Source organism: Microcebus murinus, chromosome 2 (genome assembly GCF_040939455.1).
Source record: "Microcebus murinus isolate Inina chromosome 2, M.murinus_Inina_mat1.0, whole genome shotgun sequence".
Classification (NCBI taxonomy): Eukaryota; Metazoa; Chordata; class Mammalia; order Primates; family Cheirogaleidae; genus Microcebus; species Microcebus murinus.
The window spans coordinates 61,883,700-61,910,167 of NC_134105.1; the positions used below are offsets into that span (position 1 = coordinate 61,883,700).

At 38.9% G+C, this 26,468-nt stretch overlaps 1 protein-coding gene and 1 non-coding gene across 2 annotated transcripts in view; one reads left to right on the forward strand and one right to left on the reverse strand.

Moving 5' to 3' along the window:
* The window catches only part of GIPC2 (GIPC PDZ domain containing family member 2), an 83,917-nt gene that overhangs the window by 29,903 nt on the left and 27,546 nt on the right, over nucleotides 1-26,468 (forward strand). Inside the window, exons 2-3 of the mRNA XM_012787336.3 lie at nucleotides 3,010-3,195; nucleotides 13,707-13,887. Of these exons, the coding sequence (XP_012642790.1) occupies nucleotides 3,010-3,195; nucleotides 13,707-13,887 (367 nt within the window). The remainder of the gene's footprint in view (nucleotides 1-3,009; nucleotides 3,196-13,706; nucleotides 13,888-26,468) is intronic.
* Nucleotides 8,492-8,596, reverse strand: LOC142869726 (U6 spliceosomal RNA). Its single transcript, XR_012918299.1, has one exon. It is a non-coding gene; the product is annotated as a U6 spliceosomal RNA (small nuclear RNA).

Sequence of the window (26,468 nt, forward strand, 5' to 3'; positions counted from 1 at the left end):
AGTTTTATACTATGTGAGCAAAGTGGAAAGAGTGATTGAGTCTACCTGTGCTGTCACATTCGAGCAGGGTCTCAATGGACAAGGGCATTGGGGTGGCGTGGGGAGAGTGGACAGCCATTTTAGATTTTTGGATTGAGGGAACTGTACGAATGAGGGTGGAAAACTTCACAGTATGTACTTGAGGTTTCTTTTGATTTATATATTCATGACTTTTGATGAGTAGATGAATGAGCAGGACTTTGCATCGTTAAGGTAATATATCACTTTATTTTGCAGTTCAAAATACAGTATCCTTGAGGATGTGTTTGAATGTCTAGGCTTTTATCACATCTTTAGAGATGATAGTTGTGCAGTGATACTGTGTGCATGGTAGGTTCTTATTCTTCCGTGAAGAACTGATCTTATTCTCCTGTGATGTCATGGAGCCCTAGTGACCTGCTGTTCTTACTCCACCTCCCAGAGGCCATCACATTCCTGCAGGTTTGCAGCATGGCTTCCCATGGAGCTCCATTCAGTGAAAGATATAGTTGGCTCCATTCCTTCCAGGAAAAAAAAGTGCCTTGCCTGCCAACTTTTGGCTGCCTGGAGTGGAATGTTATTCTGCAGGGGAGGAAGCATGATGGAAAAGGGTTCTACCTACAGGAAATCTAGTATTTGCTCTACAGTGATGAAGCATGTGAAAAGTTGAAAGAAAGGAAGCAAAGGAAGTGGCTTAGTAATTAGTTCAGTTTGTGTGAGATTTCTTTTTTTTTAAGAAAATCTTTAACAGGAAATTTATCCTGTTACCCCATTATTATGTTTGAAAGTTTTATTTCCTGTCTCAATGGTAAGCTGGTATTTGGGATCTACTATGATTACCATTGACAGATACACCAGGAAAAAAAAAAAACAAAAACCAAGGAGAAAACTGTTATTTCTTCTACTTACTTCCCATTATTTTGAGAAGAAAAGTCAGAAAAGCTGTTTTCTCTGCTTAGTCCCTTCTCCCTCTACCTGCTCATCATAATTTTTGTCAGTGAGTTAATTATTTTGAATCAGAGTTGGGTGCTATTCTTGGCTTAACTAACTTCTTTTCCCCCTGGGAATATCACAGATTTTTACGATAGAGAATGTTTGTGAAAATTTACTGTCCACAAAGCTGAATGTATTTTGCCCTACCCAGGAACACGAGGGGTCAACTTAAAGGCTCACCAAAGCCTGGGATGAAAAAGGATGAAGGTGGTAGTTTCCCCCCCCCCCCGAAGGCTTTCATTATTTTGTGCCCCATGACATACCTCCAAAGATCTGGTCTGAGCTTGGCTGACCACTCTGAACCTTTAATTGTATAGCAGGGAGAGTTTTATTTTATGAAGCTCTTCTAATTTTGACACGTTTTGAGATGGCCTAAAAGCCATTCAGTAAGTAGTAATTGCACCCTGTTTTTGAGCTTCATGAGGATTATGGATGTGCTAAGGCTTAAGGTTTGGGTGGGAATTAGGATTGGTGTGAAGCTAGGGATATGGGGAGAGAGGTGACAGAGTGAGGGCTGAAGTGAGGCTGGGGTGGAGGAAAGGCTAGCAATATCTGTGGTCAACATTGCTCAATAATAAAAAAAAGTTAACAAAAATTACATTTAGCCATTTTGGCGTGAAACAGCATACTAAAATGCCCTTCTTTGGTTTGGTATGTGGAATGTACTCACTAAATGTTGTTGAACTTAATGTTTTAACCAATGACATGTTCTCAGTCTTCCTTATCTACTATAATTTGGGCCCTACAAATTACTCGGATTATGATTGCCAAAATTAGGAGTTGCATTGCACATTTTAGTCGAATGAGCCATATTTTTAAAGGAAAATAAGGTCAAACAAAGACTTGGAAAGCATAAAAAAATCTCTTTAAAATCTCCACACAACTTTTCACTGTTTGGTTTCTTTTTTGTTCTTTTTCTACATCACGTGAATTTGGGCAAGTTGTTTTAACTTCTCCAGATTTCAGTTCCCTTTTTTTTTTTAAAATTAAGGATTTAGATGAATTAGTCTTTAAGGTCCCTTTTAGCTCCCAAACGCTTTCATTTTAACACCTCATTCACTAATTAAATTGCTTTTTTCAAGGACTAGATAGCAAGACAAATAAAATTTTCCACATTAGAAAAAATGGGCTGGTCATAGTGGCTCATGCCTGTAGCCCTAGTTATTCTGGAGGCTGAAGCAGGAGGATTGCTTGAGCCCAGGAGTTCAAGGTTACAGTGGGCTATGATTGTGTCACTGCACTCCAGCCTGGAAGATGGAGCGAGATACTAGCTCTTAAAAGAAAACGTATTTACCAGTTTTCAAATATAGGCTTATAGGTTTGCCTGTATTTTCATTGTAGTGTACACATCATGCAGTATATAGCAGCTTGCAGACCTTTGGGAATATAACCTTTGATTTGAGCATTATAAAGGATAGGCCACATAGTTTAAACCACTTTGAATACTTTGAAGTTGCTGAGACATGATCTCAAGTCCTTGGCTCTGACAAGTACTGTCTGTGTGACCTTAGGCAAATTACTTAATCTTGCCAACCCTTGATGTCCTCATTTGCAATATAGGGATAATAATGTAGTTTATAAAACTATTGTGAGGATTACATGAGATAATGAATGTACATTGCCAAATTCTATCCAGCCAACATAAAAATACATTTTATGATATAACATTAAATTGTTCTTTATTTATTTTTGAGACATAGTCTCACTCTGTTGCCTGGGCTAGAGTGCAGTGGTGTCATCTTAGGTCACTGCAACCTCAAACTCTTGGGCTCAAGCCATCCTTCTCCCTCGGCCTCCTGAATATCTGGGACTACAGGCATGTGCCACCATGCCCGGCTAATTTTCAATTTTTTGTAGAGATGAAGTCTTGCTATGTTGTTCAGACTATGATGTAGCCTTTTAAATTGAGCACAATTTCACTGAAATATTTATGAATAAATTAATGACAGAATGTAATCATGATAGAAACTGACCTAAAATGTTTCTTTTTCTTTGCAGATCTTATATTGTACTTTAAACACGCCTAAAATTGACATGGACAGACTCCTAGGAGGACAAATAGGACTGCAGGATTTGATCTTTGCCCATGTGAAAGGAATCAAAAAAGAAGTGAATGTGTATAAATCTGAGGATTCACTTGGTCTCACCATTACAGACAATGGTGTTGGCTATGCTTTCATAAAGGTAAGTTTTAAAAATTAACACGGTGTGACCTAATTGAGGACAACATTTAAGAAAATCTACCAGATCAAAGGATTTTAGAAATGATTTTCAGTGTGAGAGCTGGCTCTGCAGGGATGGATGAATCTGTGATGTTTCACTTTCACTTTAACAATATCTGAAGATATTATTATTTTTTGTTTGTTTACCATTTCCTAGAATTTCTTCCCTTTAGTTTAAACTTCTGTAGAATTTAGAACTAACTGAAAAGCAAAGCCTGGGCCTGGTGCCTACTCATTTTCCATGTAAGCTTTCCCAGGTCTGTAGCTCTGACTTCTGATGACTTTCAGGCTGATTGCCATTGAGTTAGCGTTACTTCCAACTCTACATACTTTTGGCTACCTTGTTTCTTTAAAAATGCTCTTCAGAATTTTCTGAACTATATATAATTAGCCCTCTGTATCTGTGGGTTTCATAGTAGATTCAATCAACTGCAGATCGAAAATATTTTTTAAAAAATTGTCTGTGGGGAACATGTAAGACTTTTATTTTCGTCACTATTTCTAAACAATACAGTATAACAACTATTTACATAGGGTTTATGTTGTATAAGGTATTATAAGTAATTTAGAGATGATTTAAAGTGTACAGGAGAGAGGGCATAGGTTATATGCAAATACTGCATCATTTTACAGCAAGGCCCTGAGCATCTGTACATTTTAGTATTCATAGGAGGTCCTGGAACCAATCCCCCATGTATACTCAGGGATGGGATGACTGTAATTCCTTTATTTAAATACAAAGAGAGCAATATCAAGTTGTAAAGAGAAAAGTTTGAAATTGTACGAAATTGTAAGAATTGAGGAGTGGTAAAAAGAAAGGTAGACACATCTCTGAAAAATCATAATTCTATTTTTGTAATAAGTAGCTGTAATAATAAAACAGCTGATTCATATTGAATGCTTACCATGTATGAGGCTCTTTGTATACATATGCTTATTTAATCCTCACAATTATATTTTGTTTTATTTTTTTTATATTTACTTTTTTTGAGGTAACACATTTTTAATGTACAGCTTAATGGATGTTTACATACTCACACATAACCAGGTGGTGAGTATGTAAACATCAAGGGAAGTTGCATTTTTGCCACCCAGAAGGCATTAAGGTATACATTAAAAATGTGTTATCTTAGGCAGGGCACAGTGGCTCTCGCCTGTAATCCTAGCACTCTGGGAGGCCGAGGCGGGCGGATTGCTCGAGGTTGGGAGTTCAAAACCAGCTTGAGCGAGACCCTGTCTCTGCTAAAATAGAAAGAAATTAATTGACCAACTAAAAATATATATACAAAAAATTAGCCGGGCATGGTGGCACACGCCTGTGGTCCCAGCTACTCGGGAGGCTGAGGCAGAAGGATTGCTTGAGCCCAGGAGTTTGAGGTTGCTGTGAGCTAGGCTGATGCCACAGCACTCACTCTAGCCTGGGCAACAAAGTGAGTCTGTCTCAAAAAAAAAAATGTGTTATCTCAAAAAAAGTAAATAAGAAAACAAAACAAACAAAATAGAATTGTTGTGAGGATTAAATGAGCAAATGTATGCAAAGAGCCTAGTACATGGTAAGCATTCAATATGAAACTGCTGTTATTGTTACAGCTACTTGTGCCCCCTCCCAGTCAATACTCTTCTTCCACAAAAGTAGCCACTATTCTGACCTCTGATACCATTTGCTTGTTCTTGAACTTCATATAATATAGATTATGTACTATTTTTGACTTTTGTTTTTGAGACAGTCTTGCTGTGTTTTCCTGGGTAGAATGCAGTGGTGTCATCCTAGCTTACTCAACCTCAAACTCCTGGACTCACGTGATCCTCTTGCCTCAACCTCCCGAGTAGCTGGGACTACAAGTGCACGCCACCATGCCTGGCTAATTTTTGTATTTTTTAGTAGAGACCAGGGTCAGTGGTGGGGTTGGGGGTGGAGGGAGGGGGGGGACAGTTCTCACTCTTGCTCTGGCTGGTGTTGAACTCCTGAGTTCAAGCAATCCTCCCACCTCGGCCTCCCAGAGTGCTAGGATTATAGGCAAGAGCCACTGTGCCTGGCCTATTTCTGGCTTCTTTAGCTCAACATGATGTCTGTGAGATTCATCTATGAGGTGGTACTATGGGCAACCTTTATTTTACATGTAGAAACAGGATCAGGATGTCACTATCATTTATTTGGATGCTCAAATTTCCTAAGATTTGGCCTGCAGGAATCAGTAAGGTTAAGTAGCTTGCCCAAAGTTATACAGCTGGACACATTCAAGATTTGAATCCAAGAGGTCTAACTTCAGAGCTGGCATTCCTATTCACTGTGCTAAGAATTATTTGTAGACTTCATGCAACATAGCATGTTTTATGCCTCTATTTTGTCCAAATCCTGATTTGGTGATGCATTGTCATCATTAAAGAAATAGTCTTGGGGAAGTTATCTTCTTAACTGTAAATGGTACTTTAACTTCCCACTTGATAGAATGGCTATATTTAGCTCTGTGAAAGATATGACTGTGCTGGAGGCTGAGTGGGTGACCAAATGGAAAATCTGTGAGTTGGGAAAGTCATGTGGGATTATCCAAGGGAAGCTCAGGACATGAGGCACATGCAGCAGAGAAGGACTTGGAAGTTTTGCAAACATGTGTGGATTTTTTAGATCTTAGCCTCTGACGTTTGGAGCTTGTACTTCTATTTTTTATTTTAATGACTTGTCAAACATTTGCCTGCCTCAGAGTACTAGTCACTAGCCCTGTGGGGACATAGGACATGGAATCAAAGGAGAAAGTGGAGCATAATCTGTCAACATGGAGCTCAACTTAGATGCATAGCATATGTGTATATGGTTGATAGAATATCTTAAAAATTGGGGGAGGGGATAATTTAATACTTATAGAAAGACTGCAACAATAATACAAAGAACTCTTGTACATCATTTACCCAAATCTCCAATCTTTTTTTTTTTTTTTTGAGACAGTGTCTCACGTTGCTGCCCAGGCTAGAGTGAGTGCCGTGGTGTCAGCCTAGCTCACAGCAACTTCAAACTCCTGGGTTCAAGCAATTCTACTGCCTCAGCCTCCCAAGTAGCTGGGACTACAGGCATGCGCCACCATGCCCGCCTAATTTTTTCTATATATATTAGTTGACCAATTAATTTCTTCTTATTTATAGTAGAGACGGGGTCTCACTCTAGCTCAGGCTGGTTTCAAACTCCTGACCTCGAGCTATCCGCCTGCCTCGGCCTCCCAGAGTGCTAGGATTACAGGCATGAGCCACCGCGCCGGGCCCCAAATCTCCAATCTTACCATTTGCCACGTTTGCTTTATTGTTCTCTCTCATCTATACACACACATACCCTTGCCCCTTAGTACTTCAGAATGTAGTTACTAAGAACAATGACATTCTCCTATGCGTAACTACAGTCCAGATATGAAATTCAGAAGATCTAACATTGATAAAATACTTTTAAACTATAGTCCATATTGCAGTTCTGTCAGTGTCCATTATTTTTCCCTGACACAGGTCCAGCCCAGGATCATGCATTTCACTTTTTAATTTACTCTAACCTAGAATAGCTGCTAAGCCTTATACAGGATATCCCTTAATTTGGGTTTTTCTGGTGTTTCCTCATGTTGAGAAATAGGTTGTGCATTTTTAGCAGGAAAATTATGTCAGTAATGCTGTGTCCTTCTCAGTGCACCACATCAGAATTTACCTGATGTTGGTTTGTCTCTTTATTTTTGATGTTAATTTTTGTCACTTGTCTAAGATAGTGTCCATTAGTCTTTTTCACTGCAGTTATTATATTTTCCTTTATAGTAAGTAATCGTGGAGAGATACTTCGATATTGTGAAAATATCCTGTTTTCTTACTTGCACACCAGAGATTTACCATCTGTTGATGAGTCTTGTTTATGATGGCAAAATGATGATTTTCCTAATTTTATCACTTTTTATATATTTCTTAGAAAACATTTTATTATAGAAAAAAACCCCTGCTCCTTATTATCAACATGGACACATAATTTCATATTTTACTCAGTGGGTTATAATCCGTTACTATCATTTATTTGGATGCTCAAATTCCCTGAGATTTGGCCTGCAGGAATCCCTTTAAGGTGGCTCCTGTGTCCTTTTGACGTGGCTCCCATCATTTTATTGAGCAGTTTCTTTCTTTCTAGTGGAAGATGTTCTAGAGTCATCTTAGATCTGGAATCAACCTTTCCAGGCCTGGAATCAACCTTTCTCTAAGGAGCTCCGATGTTTTTTTAACAGGGATTGATATTTCAAAATCAAGTTCTGATGTTAATTGTGCTTATTCATTGCCACTGGCGTGTCGTTATTTCTAGGTCCTTTCAGTGGTAGGATTAGAAAACATATTATTAGAAATTATAAATTCATAACTTTGCCTGTAATGCTCATTATGCCCTACAGGGTTCTTCCATGGCTTCCCCATCAAAATATTTATTTCTAAAATCATTAAAATGCTTACTCATTTGCTTGGTCCTACAATATATGCAAAATAGTTTTTTAGAATTGCTATATCCATAATACTATGAAAAATAAACCTATTAAGAGTTCAGAATTTGTATGGACTTCATTTTGTCTTTAGACTAAATATATATGTAGATTCAAAGTGCTGAATGGTTTGCTCCTGCCCTCTAACCCCCACCATGGGTGATGGTTAGTCATTTGAAATGCTGTTTTTCTTTTTCATTCATTTAACAAAGATTTATTGACCCCCAACCATAAAGCAGGTACTGTACTATACACAGATGAATAAAATGCAATCCTTGCCCTTAAGATTTTATTTTCACAAAGGGGACACAGATGTAAACCAATCAAATGTTTTTATGTGTTACATATGCTGTTATAAAACTTATCTGTGACTTTTTAAACCCTATATGTACATTTTTAAAAAATTTCAGCATATGGGGGTACAAATGTTACAGTTACGTATATTGCCCATGCCTAAAATGTTAAGGTTACGTATATTGCCCATGCCCCGCCCCCCTTGAGTCAGAGCTTCAAGCGTGATGAAATACTGTTGAGTCCATCTGCTTCTGTTGGAGTTTTTTCCTTACCCATGTTGATTTAATTTTATTTTCTGAATATGTAAAATCTTAACATGATTCAAAAAGTCAAAACTATATTAAACATATCTTCAGAGATGTGCCACTCTCTCTCCTATCCCTTCTTGCCCCTGACTCCCTTCCCCTACTCCTTAGAGGTAAGCAATTTCATTAACTGCTATCTCATCCTTCCTGTGTATCTTTTTGCCAAGACAAGCAGAAAAAAATGGAATGTTTCATGAGTTTGCGTGTCATTTGTGCAGGGGCCATGCTAATCTTCTCTGTATGGTTACAATTTTAGAGTGTGTGCTGTTGCAGTAAGTACTTGATATGCTTTTTTTTTGAGACAGAGTCTCACTGTGTTGCTTAGGCTAGAGTGCCGTGGCATCAGCCTCGCTCACAGTAACCTCAAACTCCTGGGGCTCAAGCAATCCTTCTGCCTCAGCCTCCCAAGTAGCTGGGACTACAGGCATGCACCACCATGCCCAGCTAAGTTTTTCTATATATTTTTAGTTGACCAATTAATTTCTTTCTATTTTTTAGTAGAGATGGGGTCTCGCTCTTGCTCAGGCTGGCCTTGAACTCCTGACCTTGAGCAATCCACCCGCCTTGGCCTCCCAGAGTGCTAGGATTACAGGCGTGAGCCATCACGCCCGGCTTTGATATGCTTTAAACAGTGGCTGGCAGTAAGAGTAGATGGAAGTCAGAGTAGGGTAGTGTGATGGGGATTCAGACCAGGGGGAGGATTTTGTGATTAGGGAGGTGGTGCAGTGGGATGCATAGGAACAAGAGCTGCGGTCAGTGTCGGTCAAACGACTTATTTACCAGCTGTGTGACCTTGGGCAAGGCATTAAACCTTTCTGAGCCTTCTCTCAAGTGAGAATATTAGCACCTATTTTATAGGATTATTTTGGGTATAAATATAATGACGCATATAAAATGCCTGACAGTGCTCATAATTGATAGCTAATACTTTAATAATGATAGCAATAATCATAACATAATTGGGAGAGAGATCGATGGCAGAAAAATGCATTTTATAGTTCTACATTGTTCTCGCAGATGAAACTTTTCAGGTGAAAGACAACAGACTTAAACATTTGTGATTTTATTTTTTACTTATTTTGAGACAGGGTCTCCCTCTGTTACCCAAAGTAGAGTATAGTGGCCTAATCACAGCTCACCGTAACCTCAAACTCCTGGGCTCCTCTTGCCTCAGTGATCCTCTTGCCTCAGCCTCTCGAGTGGCTGGGATTACAGGCATGTGCCATTGTGCCTGGCTAATTTTTTAAAATGTTTTGTGTTGATAGGGTCTGGGAGGCTGAGTCAGGATTGCTTGAATTTAGGAATTCGAGATCAGCCTAAGCAAGAGCAATAGCAAGACCATGTCTCTACTAAAAATAGAAAAATTAGCTGGGCATAGTGATGTGTGCCTGTAGTCCCAGCTACTTGGGAGGGAGGCTGAAGCAAGAGGATCTCTTGAGGCCAGGAGTTTGAGGTTGTAGGAGCTACAATGATGCCACTGCACTCTATCCAGGGTGACAGAGTGAGACTCTGTCTTGAAAAAAAAAGAAACAGAAGTAGAAATTAGGTTACATTAAAAAAAATTGATTTCATTTTGAATTGAAATAGTTTATGATTAACCTCAAAACAGTCATTCTCAGAATACCTCTTGTAGATCTTTATGATTTGGCATACTTTTACTTTAGTGGAACCAAATTTGTCACATTCTAGAGTGATCATTATTCAGATAAATATGGTATTCATATATTTCTAATATTTTGCTTATTCAGTTGCCCAAACTAAGAATCAGCAAGCCTGGAAATGTAGATGATAGAGGATTCTAGGATGGAAGCTAAGGTCGGAGCAGAGGCCTATAAAGCCAGAATAAAAGTGATGATTTGAGAAAATAGGTGATATATGAGATCTGGAGGCCATGATATTGATAAGAAACAGCTTTAGTAGAAGTAAGGAGATGAAAGTGAAAAGATAGGTTTTGTCAAAAAAAATTTCAGAGTTCAAAGGTGATAGATCATTTTGGACATTTATAACCCCAAACTCAGCAAATTGTGGTCAGAAAACCTTGGATTCTACATCTGATTTTTTTTTTCTTTTACAATTTTTTAATTTTTATAATTATACCACCTCTATTTGATACCCAGTTCTCTTTAGTTATTATCTGGGCCAAGCCATGTAATCATTGTGCTTTGATTTCTTCATTCATTAAATGGAATAACAAATATTCCTTTCCTAGTTTTATTGTGAGGACTAAATGAGATAACTATTTATAATTGTTTTATGAATGTTTATTATTATAAGCAAGATCAAAGTTGCTGAGTGTGGTGGTGGGAAATGCAGCTCTAACAACCTTTAGCCTGCTGCTTAAGATTTTGGGGAGAGTAGGATGCCACCCTGGAGCTCTGCAGATACTGTGATGATAGGGCAGAATTCTCTGAAATATGATATGAATATAACGGAAGACATTATAATAATCTAAAACGTTTGGAAACCTCTATGTGTAATAATGTTGTAAATCCTATCTTCCAAAAAAAAAAAAAGTCTTATCTGCCTTTTGCAGCATCAAACTCCAAAACTAGATGAGAGAAAGTTCCTAAGTGTTATGGAGAATAGTATAAGTTAATCAGGAAATATAAGTATAGCATTAATGCTATACTTACTTCTCTTTTTTTCCTCTTAGTCCTTTGGGTCTGAGTAGCACTTTTAGCAATATTATTATCAAGTTATATGATTATTAATGTAAATTAGATTTCAGAAACTTGTCTCCACTGCTACCTCATTCTTTATTCTGTTCACCTAGAAGTCTCACGTAACCCATAAAATATCTAATTGATGTCTCCAATTTTGCTTCTAAGTCTAGTTCATCTTCTGGTTTTTATCTCCAAGTTTCTTATATTGGTTTTCCTGTCTCTTCATCCCAGATCCTTATCTGCTGCTTCTGTTAATTACATATGCTTTGACTTTTCTCTTGGCCACCTGGATTCGTACCCTGATGTGTGCTCTGACTTCTGGTGACTGCCTTTCCTCTCTCTCCTGACCTTTGTGGCTACTTGTAGACCTGGGCAACCCTAGATTTCTGTCACTCTGACCTGTAATTCACCGGTAAGATTCATATGTGTCTTTAAAGTCTTTCACTTAATTTTTATATAATGCTCATTTTTAATAAAATTATAATAAGTCTTTAAAAACTAAAAATGATATGTAATGGGACACTGAAATTTATATGGCATAGTTGATCAAAGGAAAAAAATAGGCACAAGATGTACCAAGAAATAAGTTAGAATAAAAATTCTAAAAATAAAAAAAGTCAGTTAAATATAGATTTTCAAATTCTCTAATGGCTTAGGAATGGTTATATAACAGAATATTTAATAGTGTTTTTTTCTTCTGTAGACTCTAGTCATTTGTTTAACTTTGTTTATTTTTCTACAACAGTTTAGAAACTCTAGTTGTACTGAGTGGTGTGTTGTGGTTACCATTGTTTGTTTCTGTTCACTATATAAAGCTAGTGTGGGTTTCTAATAAAACAATGTCAAGTAGATTATGAAATTTCTGGGTTCTTTGCTTTGTAATTAACTGTTTGTAATGATAAATAATGAGCTCTGTTTAAATCGACATTATTGTATCATTTGTATATAGTATGTTAACACTTGGTACAAAGTAACCTTTGCCACAATGAACATAGCAATAGTCTTAAAATTTGGGGGTAAAAAAGAAATCTATTGTGAGTTTTGGTATATAGTAATACAATTTAAAGATTAAAAATACTCAACCTTGCCAGGTTAGTCCTTTCCAGCTTTTTTTCCCCCTCTTTTTTCCTGGATGATAATATTATGAAGATGCTGGGGGTACAGGAGATTAGTTTTCTTTTTGCTCTTGGACCCAATGATCAATCACCCTGCTGATTCAGAAAACCTTATACTTCCACCTGGCAAGGGTGGGAAATACACATGCTTTTATTACATAATCACAGCCACTCCTAAAATTTCTATCCTATCATTCCCATGACGGATTTATGACTCTTGAGGCAGATTGTGGCCTTCATTTTGCCCTTCTCCTTCTTACTGTGGAAGAACTATATACATCCTTTGCAGGGCTTTTACACCTGTAGAGTTTTCTAGAGCTGTCTTCTGAAAAGCCTTACAGAAATTCTTGGTGCCGTCTTAGGGATCTTAGATCTTATTTTGAGACTCTACACTATAGATGTATTATAGAGACGTAAGATAGGTTTAAGAAAGAACAACTTGAAGTTCCTCCTTGGGTTCTATGTTCTCCTCGTTTAAAATACATAAATGAGGCCAGGTGTGGTGGCTTATGCCTGTAATCCTAGCACTCTGGGAGGCAGAGGCGGGTGGATTGTTTGAGCTCAGGGATTCAAGACCAGCCTGAGCAAGAGCAAGACCACCGTCTCTACTAAAAAAATAGAAAGAAATTAGCTGGACAACTAAAAATATATATAGAAAAAACTAGCCAGGTATGGTGGCTTATGCCTGTAGTCCCAGCTACCTGGGAGGCTGAGGCAGGAGGATCACCTGAGCCCAGGAGTTTGAGGTTGCTGTGAGCTAGACTGACAACACGGCACTCTCGCCTGGGCAACAGAGTGAGACTGTGTCTCAAACAAAAAAAAAAAAAAAGAAAAATACACAAATGAAAAGCAGTAATATAAAATCACCCTTACTGACTTCTGAAATGGTAACCATATTTGTCTCTTATTAGGTATGGGTCTTCTACGCTAAGATCATGCCATTCTTTGAGTCTTTGCATTTGTAATTAAATGTAGAAAAAGCTCACACTATTCTTATGTAGTGGGCTTCATGTTGAAATGTTTCAACAATCATTTATGGAGGGACTTTTCTGTGCAGGCATTGTGCTAGGCAGAGGACATACAGTGGTGATAAGACCATCTCTGTCCCCATGGATATTGTAGCTTAGTAATGGAGACTGAGGAGTAAATGAACAGTTGCACTATGCCATGTTGAATCTGGCAAATTACTTGATCTTCCCACACCTCAGTTTTCCAGATCTATGATATGAGAATCTCATAAAGGTTGGTAGAATTAAATGAAACAGTGAATGAAAAGTGCTTAGCTCAGGGTTCAGCATATATAGCAAAAGACACTGTAAAAGCATGAGAATAGCACCTTGCCCATTTAGGGGGAGGGGAGTGGGTTGGGGATTGTCAGGAAAAGTGTCCCAGAGGGGGTGCTGACTGTGACAGAGCTGAATTCTGAATGATAAGGAAGATGAAGAATGGATGGAGGTAAGATGGCGGTCCTTGGTGGTTTCATCTTCCATCTCTAAGGGAGCAGTAAACTGCATTGTTAGTAGGTCAGTACATTTTATATAATGCCTCAAAAGCATGAAAAATAATGTTATACAATTTTTTTTGCATTATCTTATCATTAATTTTCTTTCAGAGAATTAAAGATGGTGGCATCATTGACTCAGTTAAAACCATTTGTGTTGGGGATCATATTGAATCTATAAATGGAGAAAGTGTTGTTGGACAGCGTCACTATGAGGTTGCTAAGAAGTTAAAGGAATTGAAAAAAGAGGAACTCTTTACCTTGAAGTTAATAGAACCTAAGAAGGAATTTGGTAAGTTGTGGGGTGTGTGTATGTGTGTGTGTATGTATGTATAATGTTCCCTTTTCCCTGTTATCTTTCTAAAGGAAATGAGTACCGTGATGTGGTGGCATGTGCATTTAGTCTATCTTCTTATCTAACATGTTGGTTAAGAACATACTAAATGATATACAGCTCTATTTATAAGGAAAAAAAACTATTAAAGGAGGAAAAAAGAAAAATGTTTTGTAAAAGGACATTTTCCATACATTTGGGATTATGAAGTCTAATGTCTAGTGACTGAATTTGATGTGGCTCTTCCAGTCTCTGAGAATAGCACATTGTATTGTTTTCCTATTGCTGAGCAGTAAGATTTTTGATTGAACTCTTTAAACTGTAGTAACTGTTGCTCATGGACCTCAGCAGCAAAAATTTTAGTTACACATAGAATTGGTATTTAAAATTGTTATCTAGTCTATTTTAAAGAACTCTTTCACCAGTACTTTTTCCCTTTGGCATTTTGAATTTAGCACCATGGGATGGTATGAAATTCTTTGCACTTTAGTGTGACATCTGTACTTGCTTGGTCGTAGCCATGGCAGCTGTATTCCAACTGTTGTTCAAACCCTCAGGGGCATCTCATCTATGGGAAAATGTGCCAGCTTCTCTCTCACTACACAGCGCTATTTTAATAAGCCAACGAAAGCCTCGTGTTCATCAGTGTTAAAATATCTCTGGCAGAATCATCCCAGGCTTGCCCTTGCTCATCGTGGCCCCACCTACCCTGTGTTCTTTCCTTTGCCCACAGAACCTAAATATTCCTTCCCGTTGGGCTCTAAGGCTGCTTTCTCAGGTTGGGAGGATACACTGGGTCTGGGAAATTACATTTTCTCTCAGCAAGTAAGTGGCAGATCTCAGCCACATGGAATTAGAAATTTTTCTCTGGTCCTTTGTGACTCTGTGCCATTTAATAGAAATGCAGTGTAGGTTATATTACTTGTGGGAGACTGTTCCATAGAAGGTATAAGAAAAGGATGCCTCATAGCAGTGCTGCTCCTGGAGGGCCCTCTCTAGGAGCCGCCGCTGTAGGTACCGCCATTCAGCCTGGTGTACTGCCGCAGAGGAGTCGCTTCTCACAGGGGAAGGCACGCAGCAGTCAGGTTTCCACCCAGCAGCTCCTTTTGAAATGGCTTCATTGAGTAACCAGCTCCCCAGTTAGTGTGGTGAATAAACTGATAGGGTGTAGGTGGTTTGAGATAAATATTCTTATTTGATTTTGTAAATCAAAGCCTTTTTTTTTTGAGACAGAGTCTCAATCTCTTGCCTGGGCTAGAGTGCTGTGGCATCAGCCTAGCTCACAGCAACCTCAAACTCCTGGGCTCAAGCAATTCTCCTGCCTCTGCCTCCCAAGTGGGTGAGACTACAGGCACTTGCCACCATGCCCGGCTAATTTTTTCTATTTTTAGTTGTTTGGCTAATTTCTTTCTATTTATAGTAGAGACGGTCTCACTCTTGCTCAGGCTGGTCTTGAACTCCTGAGCTCAAGCAATCCTCCCGCCTCAGCCTCCCAGAGTGCTAGGATTATAGGCGTGAGCCACCATGCCCAGCTCAAAGCCATTCTTTTTTTTTTTTTTGAGACAGAGTCTCACTTTGTTGCCCAGGCTAGAGTGAGTGCCGTGGCGTCAGCCTAGCTCACAGCAACCTCAAACTCCTGGGCTCGAGTAATCCTTCTGCCTCAGCCTCCTGAGTAGCTGGGACTACAGGCATGAGCCACCATGCCCGGCTAATTTTTTTTATATATATATCAGTTGGCCAATTAATTTCTTTCTATTTTTAGTAGAGACGGGGTCTCGCTCTTGCTCAGGCTGGTTTTGAACTCCTGACCTTGAGCAATCCGCCCGGCTCGGCCTCCCAAGAGCTAGGATTACAGGCGTGAGCCACAGCGCCCGGCCTCAAAGCCATTCTTAATACAATTCAAGGAATATAATTTTTCCTGCGTTTATCTCTACCACCTAATCTGTTTTCCAGAGTTAATCTTTTCCTATTTTTTTTTCTGTTGTTTCCATCTAAGTCTTTTGGTCCCTGTGTCTTTGTAGAAAGTTACTGATACACTTTAACATGAATGCTAGATTGGTGATAGCCTTGATTGTTACAGAGGTCATTGTATTTAGCCACTATTGTTCCATGATTAGAGTTTTCCTTTCAGTGTCAGACACATACGTAGTATCAATAGTTAATATACTTCACTACCTTACATACCTAGCTGAGTATTGAACCTGTTTTCTGTTCCCTCACAAAATCCATGGACACATTTGAGAAGCATTTTCGGTAGGACTTTCCTAATAGGGGTTTAAATTCTGGTGGTGCTGTGGCTTAGGATACCTGGAGATTGATTTGGAGCAGTGATAGGTTTTTATTATCCAAGGCATTATTAAAGTTTAACTCAAGCTGCTGGTCTGTGTGCCTTTTTCACTCTGGGGGTTGATCCTGGACTTGGGGCACTGGCTTGGGAGTTTCTCTCTTAGAAGTAAGCTTTGCTGCTCTGTCCATCCTTCAGCTCTTAATTTTGCTTATTTTTGCCTCTGAGTTTGTTCCTCATTCTGTGGCTTCATCCCAGTGATTCACTCTTTACCAGGAAAAGAGAATATATTAAGACGTAAGTGGGGGATCAGGCAATCATCCAATTCTCTTGGTCCCAATCTTATCTTTTGTTATGTTTCCTTCCTTTCTTCTGTGTCTTCTAGCATTATCATTGACTCAGGGCCAAGAATTCAAATTTCACAGTCTTTCATGATTATCTGACTTGCTGTTGCCTTGCATTCCTACCAGGAGAAAGCCCAGTCTTAGTGAGACAGAATTTTCTCTACATTCATACAGGCTACCTTGGCTGTAGCTAAGTCATTTCTAGGGTGTTACCAAAAGCTGTCCGAGATGGCCACACACTCCAGTATTTTGACATTTTCTCACCAACTTACTGAAATCATACAGAACAGTAAGGGGGAAGTTTCCTTGTGGATAGGGAAAAAGTAGCAGATGTCCATTTTACTATTTCTCCTAAGCTGCTATATCTTGTTCCGCAGGCAGAGCAGTGTTAGTTTTCTCTTGACTTTGAATCTGACTGTAACTATGTATGACGGCCGTCAGTCTGGGAGTATCGGAATGGATCTGGAGAGAAGGATACTGTCAATGGTTTTGGATATCTGGTCTTACGAGTTTTATTTTTCTGCTATGTGTTGGGTGCCATGTAATTAGCTGTTCAGCAATGGACTGTCTAGAAACAATGACATCAAACTTTCAGGGAAGAGCAAAGCCACATTTTTCTTGGTGCTGACCACCAGATTTGGAGGGGACAGTTATCTACAGATTTGGACTGTACTTCTGGGAAGATCCTTAGTTTATGTATCCCACAAATTATTTGTTGAGAGTCTGCTTTGTTCCAGGTACTCTGCTAGCCTTAGCAGATACTAAGAAGGAAGATTAAGCTATAGCTTCTGCCTTTTCAGGAGCTCACTGTCTAATAGGAGGCTGTTATGGCTTGAATTGTGTCCTTCAAAATTCGTATATTGAAGTCCTAATCTCCAGTATTTTAGAATGTGACTGTATTTGGAAAAAGGCTCTTTAATAGAGGTAATGAGGTTAAAGTGAGGTCTTCAGGGTGGGCTGTAATCTAACATGTCTGGTATATTTGTCAGAAGAGGAAATTTGGACACAGACACATATACAGGGAGAATGCCATTTGAACATGAAGATAGCCATCTATCTATAAGCCAAGGAGAAGGGCCTCAGAAAAAAATCAACCTTGGGGACACGTTGATCCCAGACTTCTAGCTTCCAAAACTGTGAGAAAATAAATTTCTATTGTTTAAGCCACCATATCTGTGGTAGTTTGTTATGGCAGCCCTAGTAAGCTAACACAGAGGCCAACAGGCCAAAATATATATATATATATATATTACATTTCTTTGACTATGAAAGTAGATTTTTGGCTTCCTAACAATCTAGAAGGTACTGGTGTTAATACTTTAGCAGTCCTCTGACCTCAGATAGATGGCAAGAACATACTGGTTATATTTTCATTCAGCAGACACTTATGGAACAATTAATTAGTGTATGCTGATCTTAAGGTCCTAGTTGCCCTAGAAAATAATAGTCACCATTTATTGAGAGCCTACTCTATGCTATCATTATACTATATGCTTCATACGTGTATAAATAAAATCCAGATCTAGAAGCTCATATCTAGTGAGGAGAGATGAGTATGAAAAGAAATAAGTTCAATAAGGGATGTTAGAGGTCCTGTAATGTACTGGAGGTGTAAAAGTGGGAGGTGTCAAGTTTATCTAAGGAGTTCAGGAAAAGCTTCCTAAAGAAGGGATTTGATTTGAAACAGAAAAGATGAGGAGGTGCCATTCTTTGAGATAAGGAAAGCTGGAAAAGAAATAGGTTTGGGTGAGGAGATAGGGAAGAGAGATTATAAATACAATTTTGGACCTAATGAGTTTGAAATCTGTGGGACAATTCAGTGGGAAATGTATAAGAGGTAGATGAGCACTGAGAATTGGAGTGAATGGGGTATATGAGCAGCTGTCTTTCAATTAGGGAAAGCCATGGAAATAGACTCAGAGTGATAAAAGGATCAAACACAGCTGTTGGGGGGAACAAATCATCATTGAAGGGACAGAAAGAGGAGGAGCTTGCATAGGGAGGGATGGCCAGACATGGAGGAGACAGCCTTCTGAGTGGCCTTTATCCATGTATTCAAGATCAAGTCACTTGCCTCAAGAGCAGATGCTCCATTACAGCGTTCCCAAGTTGGCTGTGGGGCTCTGAGGAAGGAATAATGGCCATTATAAGATGTATCCTCAGAATCTCCTGTGCTGGTCAGAATTTAAAACACTGTTTTTCTCAACCAGTGTGTTTAGAATACATAGTAGAATAGAATTGAAAATATCATAGTGCTTTGTACATAGTAAGGTTAAGCATTGTTTCAGTTACAAATATGCATGTTTCAGTTTGCATGTATGTTTGTATATATTTATGGGTCATGATATAATGTATATATTTCTTACTATAGGTCGCAGCAAAAAAGAACATTTGAAAACCACTGGTTTAAATGACTTCCTTGTTGAAAGTTTGAAGTTTAATGGGAAATCTTTCCCATACCTAACACGGTTTCTCCTGGTCAGCTGCTCTCTGATCCAAATTTTCCTTCTTCCAGCCATGAGTTGATGGCAGCATTCCCAGTCCTTATCAAGTATCGGCTGGAATGTCTCTAGTGGTGTTTTTTAGGGCATGGCTCACTTCCTTTCCCTTTTTGCCAATGAAAAGGAACATGTCTTCATGATGAGCTCAGCCCTGCAAGGTTTGCCTTGTAAGCCTAGATTTTCCCAAGGTTATGAAAATCCATTCTTCCATTGAAATAACTCTACAACCAGACCAGTCTAACTCGTTTGTTTTCCTATGAAGTCTTAATTGCAGAAAAATATGTGTTAAATCTATGAAGCTTTAATTCAGTTTTAGTTAAATGAGTCTCAACTTCATTTATCCTGGAGAATTTCTTCAATTTGTGATTCTTACCCTTTGTGGAAAGAGGTTTGTGAAAGGAGGCCTAATATTTCTGTCCTTAAAATCAGAAATGAGTTGAAAGGAAAAGCTTACCTCCTAAAACATTTATAATCTTTGTTTTGGGGTTAGATTTTGTAACAGATCTCTGGGTTATGTCTTCTTTTAGAGGCATCATTTCTGTGCTATGTATCCATCAGAATAGGATGTTAAGTATGCGAAGTACATCTTAGTCCTTTGAGTCATCCACAGCTGGAAAAGTCGGACCTCATCTTCATGATTCAGCTTAACTGATATACTCATTTCAAAAGCTAAGCCTATTTGATGTTGAGATAAACTGTGGCTTTTAGATTTTGACTTTTTTAGATAGACATTTCAAACATTAAAATTTTTTTATTCTTCATTCTATTCTAAGAAAAATATTTTATTTTTTTTTTTTTTTTTTTTTTTTTTTTTTTTTTTTACAGTTCATTCAGCATCAGAATAAGAAAAATATTTTAATCAACAAATGCTTTTGGTACCTTTTCATATATACTGAAGTCTATCAAATATACTAGGGAATATGAAAAGTTACAAAAAAGATAACAAAGTGCAGTAGTTTAAGTATTAGGCTCTGCCAGGTACTGGCTGTGTGATATGTGACATTGGGTCACATAACATGTATTATATATTAATATAATATTTAATATTTAATATTTCTGCACCTTGGTTTCTTTATACCAAAGGGAAGCTGTGTCGACCACATTGGGCGGTTGTGAAGATTAAATGATTAAACACATGAAAAAAAATCATAGAACAGTCCCTGGTGCATAGCAAGTCTTCAATAAAAGTTAGCTATTATTATTACTATTATTATTAAGGTGTTACCTTTAAGGTGCGATTTTAGAAACAAGATAAACCCACATGAAACAGGAAGAACAATGCAGATAAGTTGGTCATTAGAGAGTATTTTTTGAGAGCTCTGGCACTGTTCCAGATTCTGGGAAGACAGATAATGTCACGTCTCATATCAAATAGTGAAATATATCAGTGTACCATAATAGTAGTGGCCATTTGCTTCTCTAAGTACTTTTTGAAAATTTTAAGGTTTTGTGGAGGTATGAATGTTTTTGGTTTCATGTATCAATTTTATTATGCTTGAGACAGGGTTATATAAGTGTGGCCATCACCCAGATAATGTTCATTGTACCCGTTAGGTAGGTTTTCACCCATCCCCACCTTCCCACACTGCCCTGCTTGATTTCCATTGAGTTTTACTTCCCTCTGTGCACATGTGTGCTCATCGGTTAGTTCTAGTTTAATAGCAAGTGCACGTGGTGTTTGTTTTCCATTCTTTAGATACTTCACAATGCTCTCCAGTTCCATCCAAATTGTTGCAAAAGGGCTTAATTCATCCTTCCTCATGGCTGAGTAATATTCCATACATATACTACATTTTGTTAATCCACTCATGAATTGATGGCAATTGGGCTGATTCCACATCCTTGCAATTGTGAATTGTGCTGCAATGAACATTCAAGTGCAGGTGTCTTTTTGCTAAAATGACTTCTTTTCCTTTGGGTAAATACCCAGCAGTGGGATTGCTGGATCAAATGGTAGGTTTACTTTTAGTTCTTTGAGGAATCTCCATAGTGTTTTCTATAGAGGTTGTACTAATTTATAGTCCCACCAACAGTGTATAAATGTTCCTTTCTTTATGTATCCATGCCAGCATCTATTGTTTTTGGACTTTAATAAGAGCCATTTTAACTGGAGTAAGGTAATATTTCATTGTAGTTTTAATTTGCATTTCCCTGATGATCAGTGACATTGAGCATATTTTTAAATGTTTATTGGCCATTTGTCTATCTTCTTTTTTTTTTTTTTTTTTTTTTTTGAGACAGAGTCTCGGTTTGTTGTCCAGGCTAGAGTGAGTGCCGTGGCGTCAGCCTAGCTCACAGCAACCTCAAACTCCTGGGCTCGAGCGATCCTTCTGCCTCAGCCTCCCGAGTAGCTGGGACTACAGGCATGTGCCACCATGCCCGGCTAATTTTTTTATATATATATCAGTTGGCCAATTAATTTCTTTCTATTTATAGTAGAGACGGGGTCTCGCTCTTGCTCAGGCTAGTTTTGAACTCCTGACCTTGAGCAATCCGCCCGCCTCGGCCTCCCAAGAGCTAGGATTACAGGCGTGAGCCACCGCGCCCGGCCTGTCTATCTTCTTTTGAAAAGCTTCTGTTAATTTCTTTTGCCTACTTTTTAATGGGGTTGTTTTTTTCTTGCTGAGTTGCTTGAGTTCTTTGTGGATTCTAGTTTTAGCCCTTTATTGGTTGTGTAACATGCCAATATTTTCTCCCATTCTGTAGGTTGTCTATTTGCTCTGTTGATTATTTCCTTAGCTGTGCAGAACTTTTTAATTTAATCAAGTCCCCCAAATCTATGGGATTCAGCATAGCAGTCCCAAGAGTAAAATTCATAGTCTTAAATGCCTACATCAAAAAGACAGAAAGATCACAAATTATCAATCTAATGGAACTAGAAAAGGAAGAGCATCTCAAGGAACTAGAAAAAGAAAAGCCAACCAAACTCAAAGCCAGCAGAAGAAAACAAATAACTAAGGCCAGAACAGAACTAAACATTAAATGGAAAACTAAAAAACAATGCAAAAGATCAATGAAACAAACAGTTGGTTCTTTGAAAAGATAAGTACTTTTTATTTTTTATTTATTTATTTATTTTTTTTTTTGAGACAGAGTCTCACTTTGTTGCCCAGGCTAGAGTGAGTGCCGTGGCGTCAGCCTGGCTCACAGCAACCTCAATCTCCGGGGCTCAGCGATCCTACTGCCTCAGCCTCCCGAGTAGCTGGGACTACAGGCATGCGCCACCATGCCCGGCTAATTTTTTGTATATATATTTTTAGTTGGTCAATTAATTTATTTCTATTTTTGGTAGAGACGGGGGTCTCGCTCAGGCTGGTTTCGAACTCCTGACCTTGAGCAATCCGCCCGCCTCGGCCTCCCAAAGTGCTAGGATTACAGGCGTGAGCCACCGCGCCCGGCCGATAAGTACTTTTTAAGTAGGAGATAATTTAGTCCTCACAACTACCCTAAAACATAAAGCAATTTGCCCAAGACTAGAGCTAGTGAGCAGGGGAGGCAGGCTCCTAAGCCATGCGGTCAGCTTTCAGAGCCAGCTCTCTGACAGCTGTATGGATGAGCCAGCATGTTTGGGGTCTTTAGGAAACTTATGGCTTACATAAAGAGGGATATATATATATTTTTTTCGTTTTTTTAAAAATTTTTTCCAGCATATTATGGGGGTACAAATGTTAAGGTTACGTATATTTCCCTTGCCTCCCCATCCCCCTCGAGTCGAAGCTTCAAGCATGTCCATCCTCCCGTTGGTGCACATCACACTCATTATGTATGTATATACCCATCCCCTCCGCCCACCACCTGCCTGATACCCGATAGATGTTATTCCTATATGTCCACTTATGTGTTGATCAGTTAATACCAATTTGCTGGTGAAGGAGGCAGCTATATTAAGAATAAAGTAATTCTATTAACAATAATAGTTACCATTGTTGAATGCAATATAGTGTAGTGATAAAGATCATAGACTCTGTGCCAAACTGCTTGGGTTTGAGTCCTTTCTCTGTTGCTTATTAACTATGTAATCTTGGGTGTTACTTAATTCCTTTATACCTGTTTACTTATCCATAAAATATTGTGAGGATGACATGAGTCAATATATGTAATGTACTTAGTTGGGGACAGTCCTAGATAAGTGTAAGCCATTACTACTAGGACTTCTGCTATTATAGCCTGATTTAATCCTCATGCCATTCCTATGAGGGCTCTTCAGATAAGTAAACTGAAGATCTGGGCAGTTAAATAACTCGTGCGGGCATAGCAGTCCAGTCCTGTTTGCTCCTGGGGCTTGTGGTCTTAACATTAATGTGTTACTGCCTCTTCAGAATATAATGTAGGCTATGATATGTGCTGTAATGCAGACTTAAAGTACAACTTAGCTGGGGGCTTTATTGGGAGGGGTTCTAAAATTTAGAGAGTGATGGGGGCAGAGAGAAGTGGTAAGATTGGAAAGGGACTTCCCCAAAGAGAAAGCTGTGGGGCAGGTAGCTTATGGCAGGTCCCACCAATATCAGGGACAAGTGTCCCATTCTTATGAGAGGTGACAGTATATCTGATAGAAGGGCATAGAAATATTTGAGCTTTAAATGCTGTGGCTTCACTAAGTTGAAAGACCTGTACCTTGAGTTTGGCCTGCAGGTGAACACATTGACTTGGATATAGAGCCTCAGGGTGGGCCCTATGAGGACCCCAGTAAGACATCAGCCCTCTGGATCCTGGGAGGGAAAGAGACTTTGAAAACAAAACCAAGACTGAATTTCTCACCACACCTCTGGCATGGAGGGTGAGGGGAGGTTGAAAGTCAAATTCAATTTGACATTTCTTTTATCCAGAATTGTGAAGTAAAATTTAAAAGCCACTACAGAAATTCAGATAGATGTTCAGAGAAGGAAAAGATATGAGTAGGATGGGCTAGGTGAGAAAGATTCCTGGAAAAGATTGCACTTGAATGTGGCCTTGGAGGTTGGGAAGGAAAGTACAGACAAGGAAAGGAAGATTTCCTATGAGAAGTGTTCGGGACAGGGAGGAGCCTAGCCTTGAAAATTGTACAAAGTAGGCTGCACAAGCACCTCAGAGCCATACTAAGACAAGCTCTGAAAACTAGGTGGGGGACCTGAGCTTGTTTTAGAGCAGGTGTCCTCAAACTGCGGCCCGCGGGCCACATCCGGCCTGCTGAGGACATTTATCCGGCCCAGCGGGTGTTCTTGGTACCTCTGCCTGTCCTGCTTAGCAGCGGACTCGTCCTGGGCCCACAGTGCACATGTGTGGAATGTGCGCCGCACTCTCCAACGGCCCTCCAACGGTCTGAGGGACAGTGAACTGGCCCCTGTTTAAAAAGTTTGAGGACCCCTGTTTTAGGGGGTAATGACACGATGAAACAGAGTGTTGGGAAGTAAGCCTGGAAGACCGACATGGCTATGTTTGACTAGAGGGGAAACCATGTAAGAGGCTGTTGTAACAGTTTAGGAAGAAAATGATCAGTCCTGGGAGTGGGGGCAGCAGTGGAAATTCAAAAGAAAGAACAACACCTGAGCAGTAAGCAGGGAAAAAAAATGGTGTTGGGAGGTGGATTGGTGACACTTAGTTAAAGGGGAAAGGAGAGAAGTTTCAGAAGCAAATGTCACTCCCAAGATTTCTATCCTAGGAGCCTGTGATAATAATGATGCTATAATTGGAAATGAGGCAGTTGGGCTGCAGAAATGGTTTAGAGGATAGTTAGGGGGAGAAGTCCAGTTTTAGGTGTATTGCATTTTTATCTGACAGTGGTATTCCTTCATGTATTTTTGGGCAGAGGTTTAAAATACTCACAATGACAAATTCTGGGGGATGGAACATGTCACTAATCATCTTTTTGTGTTGTAGAGTTGGTTCTTCTTCCCATATCTAGCTAGACATTGGTTTGGCATTTGCCACAAAGATACTACGGGAGAAGATGAATGAAGAGCCAAGATCCCTTCTGTGGGGTGGGCAGATGTGTTAGACCAATGCTGAGCGTGACTGATAAATATGTTACCGCAGTAAAGGCCCAGCTGGTTATCAAAATATGGACTCTCTCCACTAGTAAAATGTTTTATTAAATGCTCACATTTTTAATCTGAGAAAAGTGAAATTATTATAATCTATAATACTAAAAACTTTGTAAGCTATATTTTTCAAGACATTTACCCTATATATAGTGGTTAATTTCTTAGAATATAATGTTTTTTAAGGAGCATTTGGAATTAATAACAACCCTGAAAAAAGATAGATCATAGTTTTCAACTATTTTTAAGCTTAGTAACTAAAATAGCAATGTGAAATGAAGGGGTCAAAGGTGATGCTAAAATGTAAATGGCTTCTTTAATCTGACCAAAATAGTATGAATGTAATATAACTTATTAGAAAAACAGCAATTATACAAATAATACATATTCTGCCAGAGAGTTTTGTTTTTTGAGACAGAGTCTTACTCTGTTGTCCTGGATGGAGTGCAATGGCATCATCACAGCTCACTGCAACCTCATACTCCTGGGCTCAAATGATCTTCCTGCCTCAGCCTCCCAGGTAGCTGGGACTATAGGCATGCGCCACTATGCCTGGCTAATTTTTCTATTTTTTTGTAGAGACAGGATCTCACTCTTGCTCAGGCTAGCCTCAAACTCCTGACCTCAAGGGATCCTTCCTCTTGAGCCTCCCAGAGTGCTAGGATTACAGGTGTTAGCCATCACACCCACAGAGAGTATTTTCACAATGGGAATTGTCATATAATTATAGGAAAATGGATCTCACAAATTATGCTCAAAATTATAATCAGAGTATGTTTTCAGGAAAAGTTAAAAGTTTTTCAACACAAATGGAATTATCTGCTTATAATATATTAAGTGAAAAGGCAGGCTGGGCATGGTGGCTCATGCCTGTAGTCCGAGAACTTTGGAAGGCTGAGGTGGGAGGATTGGTTGAGGCCAGGAGTTCAAGACCAGCCTGGTCAACATAGTGAGAGATCCCATCTCTAAAAAAAAAAAAAATCAACTGGGCGTGGTGGTGCATACATGTAGTCCTAGCTATTTGGGAGTCTGAGACAGGAGGACTGTTGGAGCCCAGAAGTTCGAGGCTGCAGTGATCTATGATCATGCCACTCCACTCCAATTTATGTGAGAGAGTGAGACCTGGTTTCTAAAAGAGAAAGGGAAAAAAAGTCTGAATCTGAATCTTTGTTTCCTTATCTGCAACATAAAGTAGTAATAACTACCTCACAAAATCACAAATTACTATATAAAAACATTAGGCTACATAGTTAAAAATTTTTGCTTATGAACTATTAGGCATTGTGCTCTCAAAGTTAATATTTCACAAAATAGTGAAAAAGCAGATTTAAAAAACAATGTATAGTAATACCCCAATTTTGTAAAAACTATACTTAAGTGTAGAGAATAATGA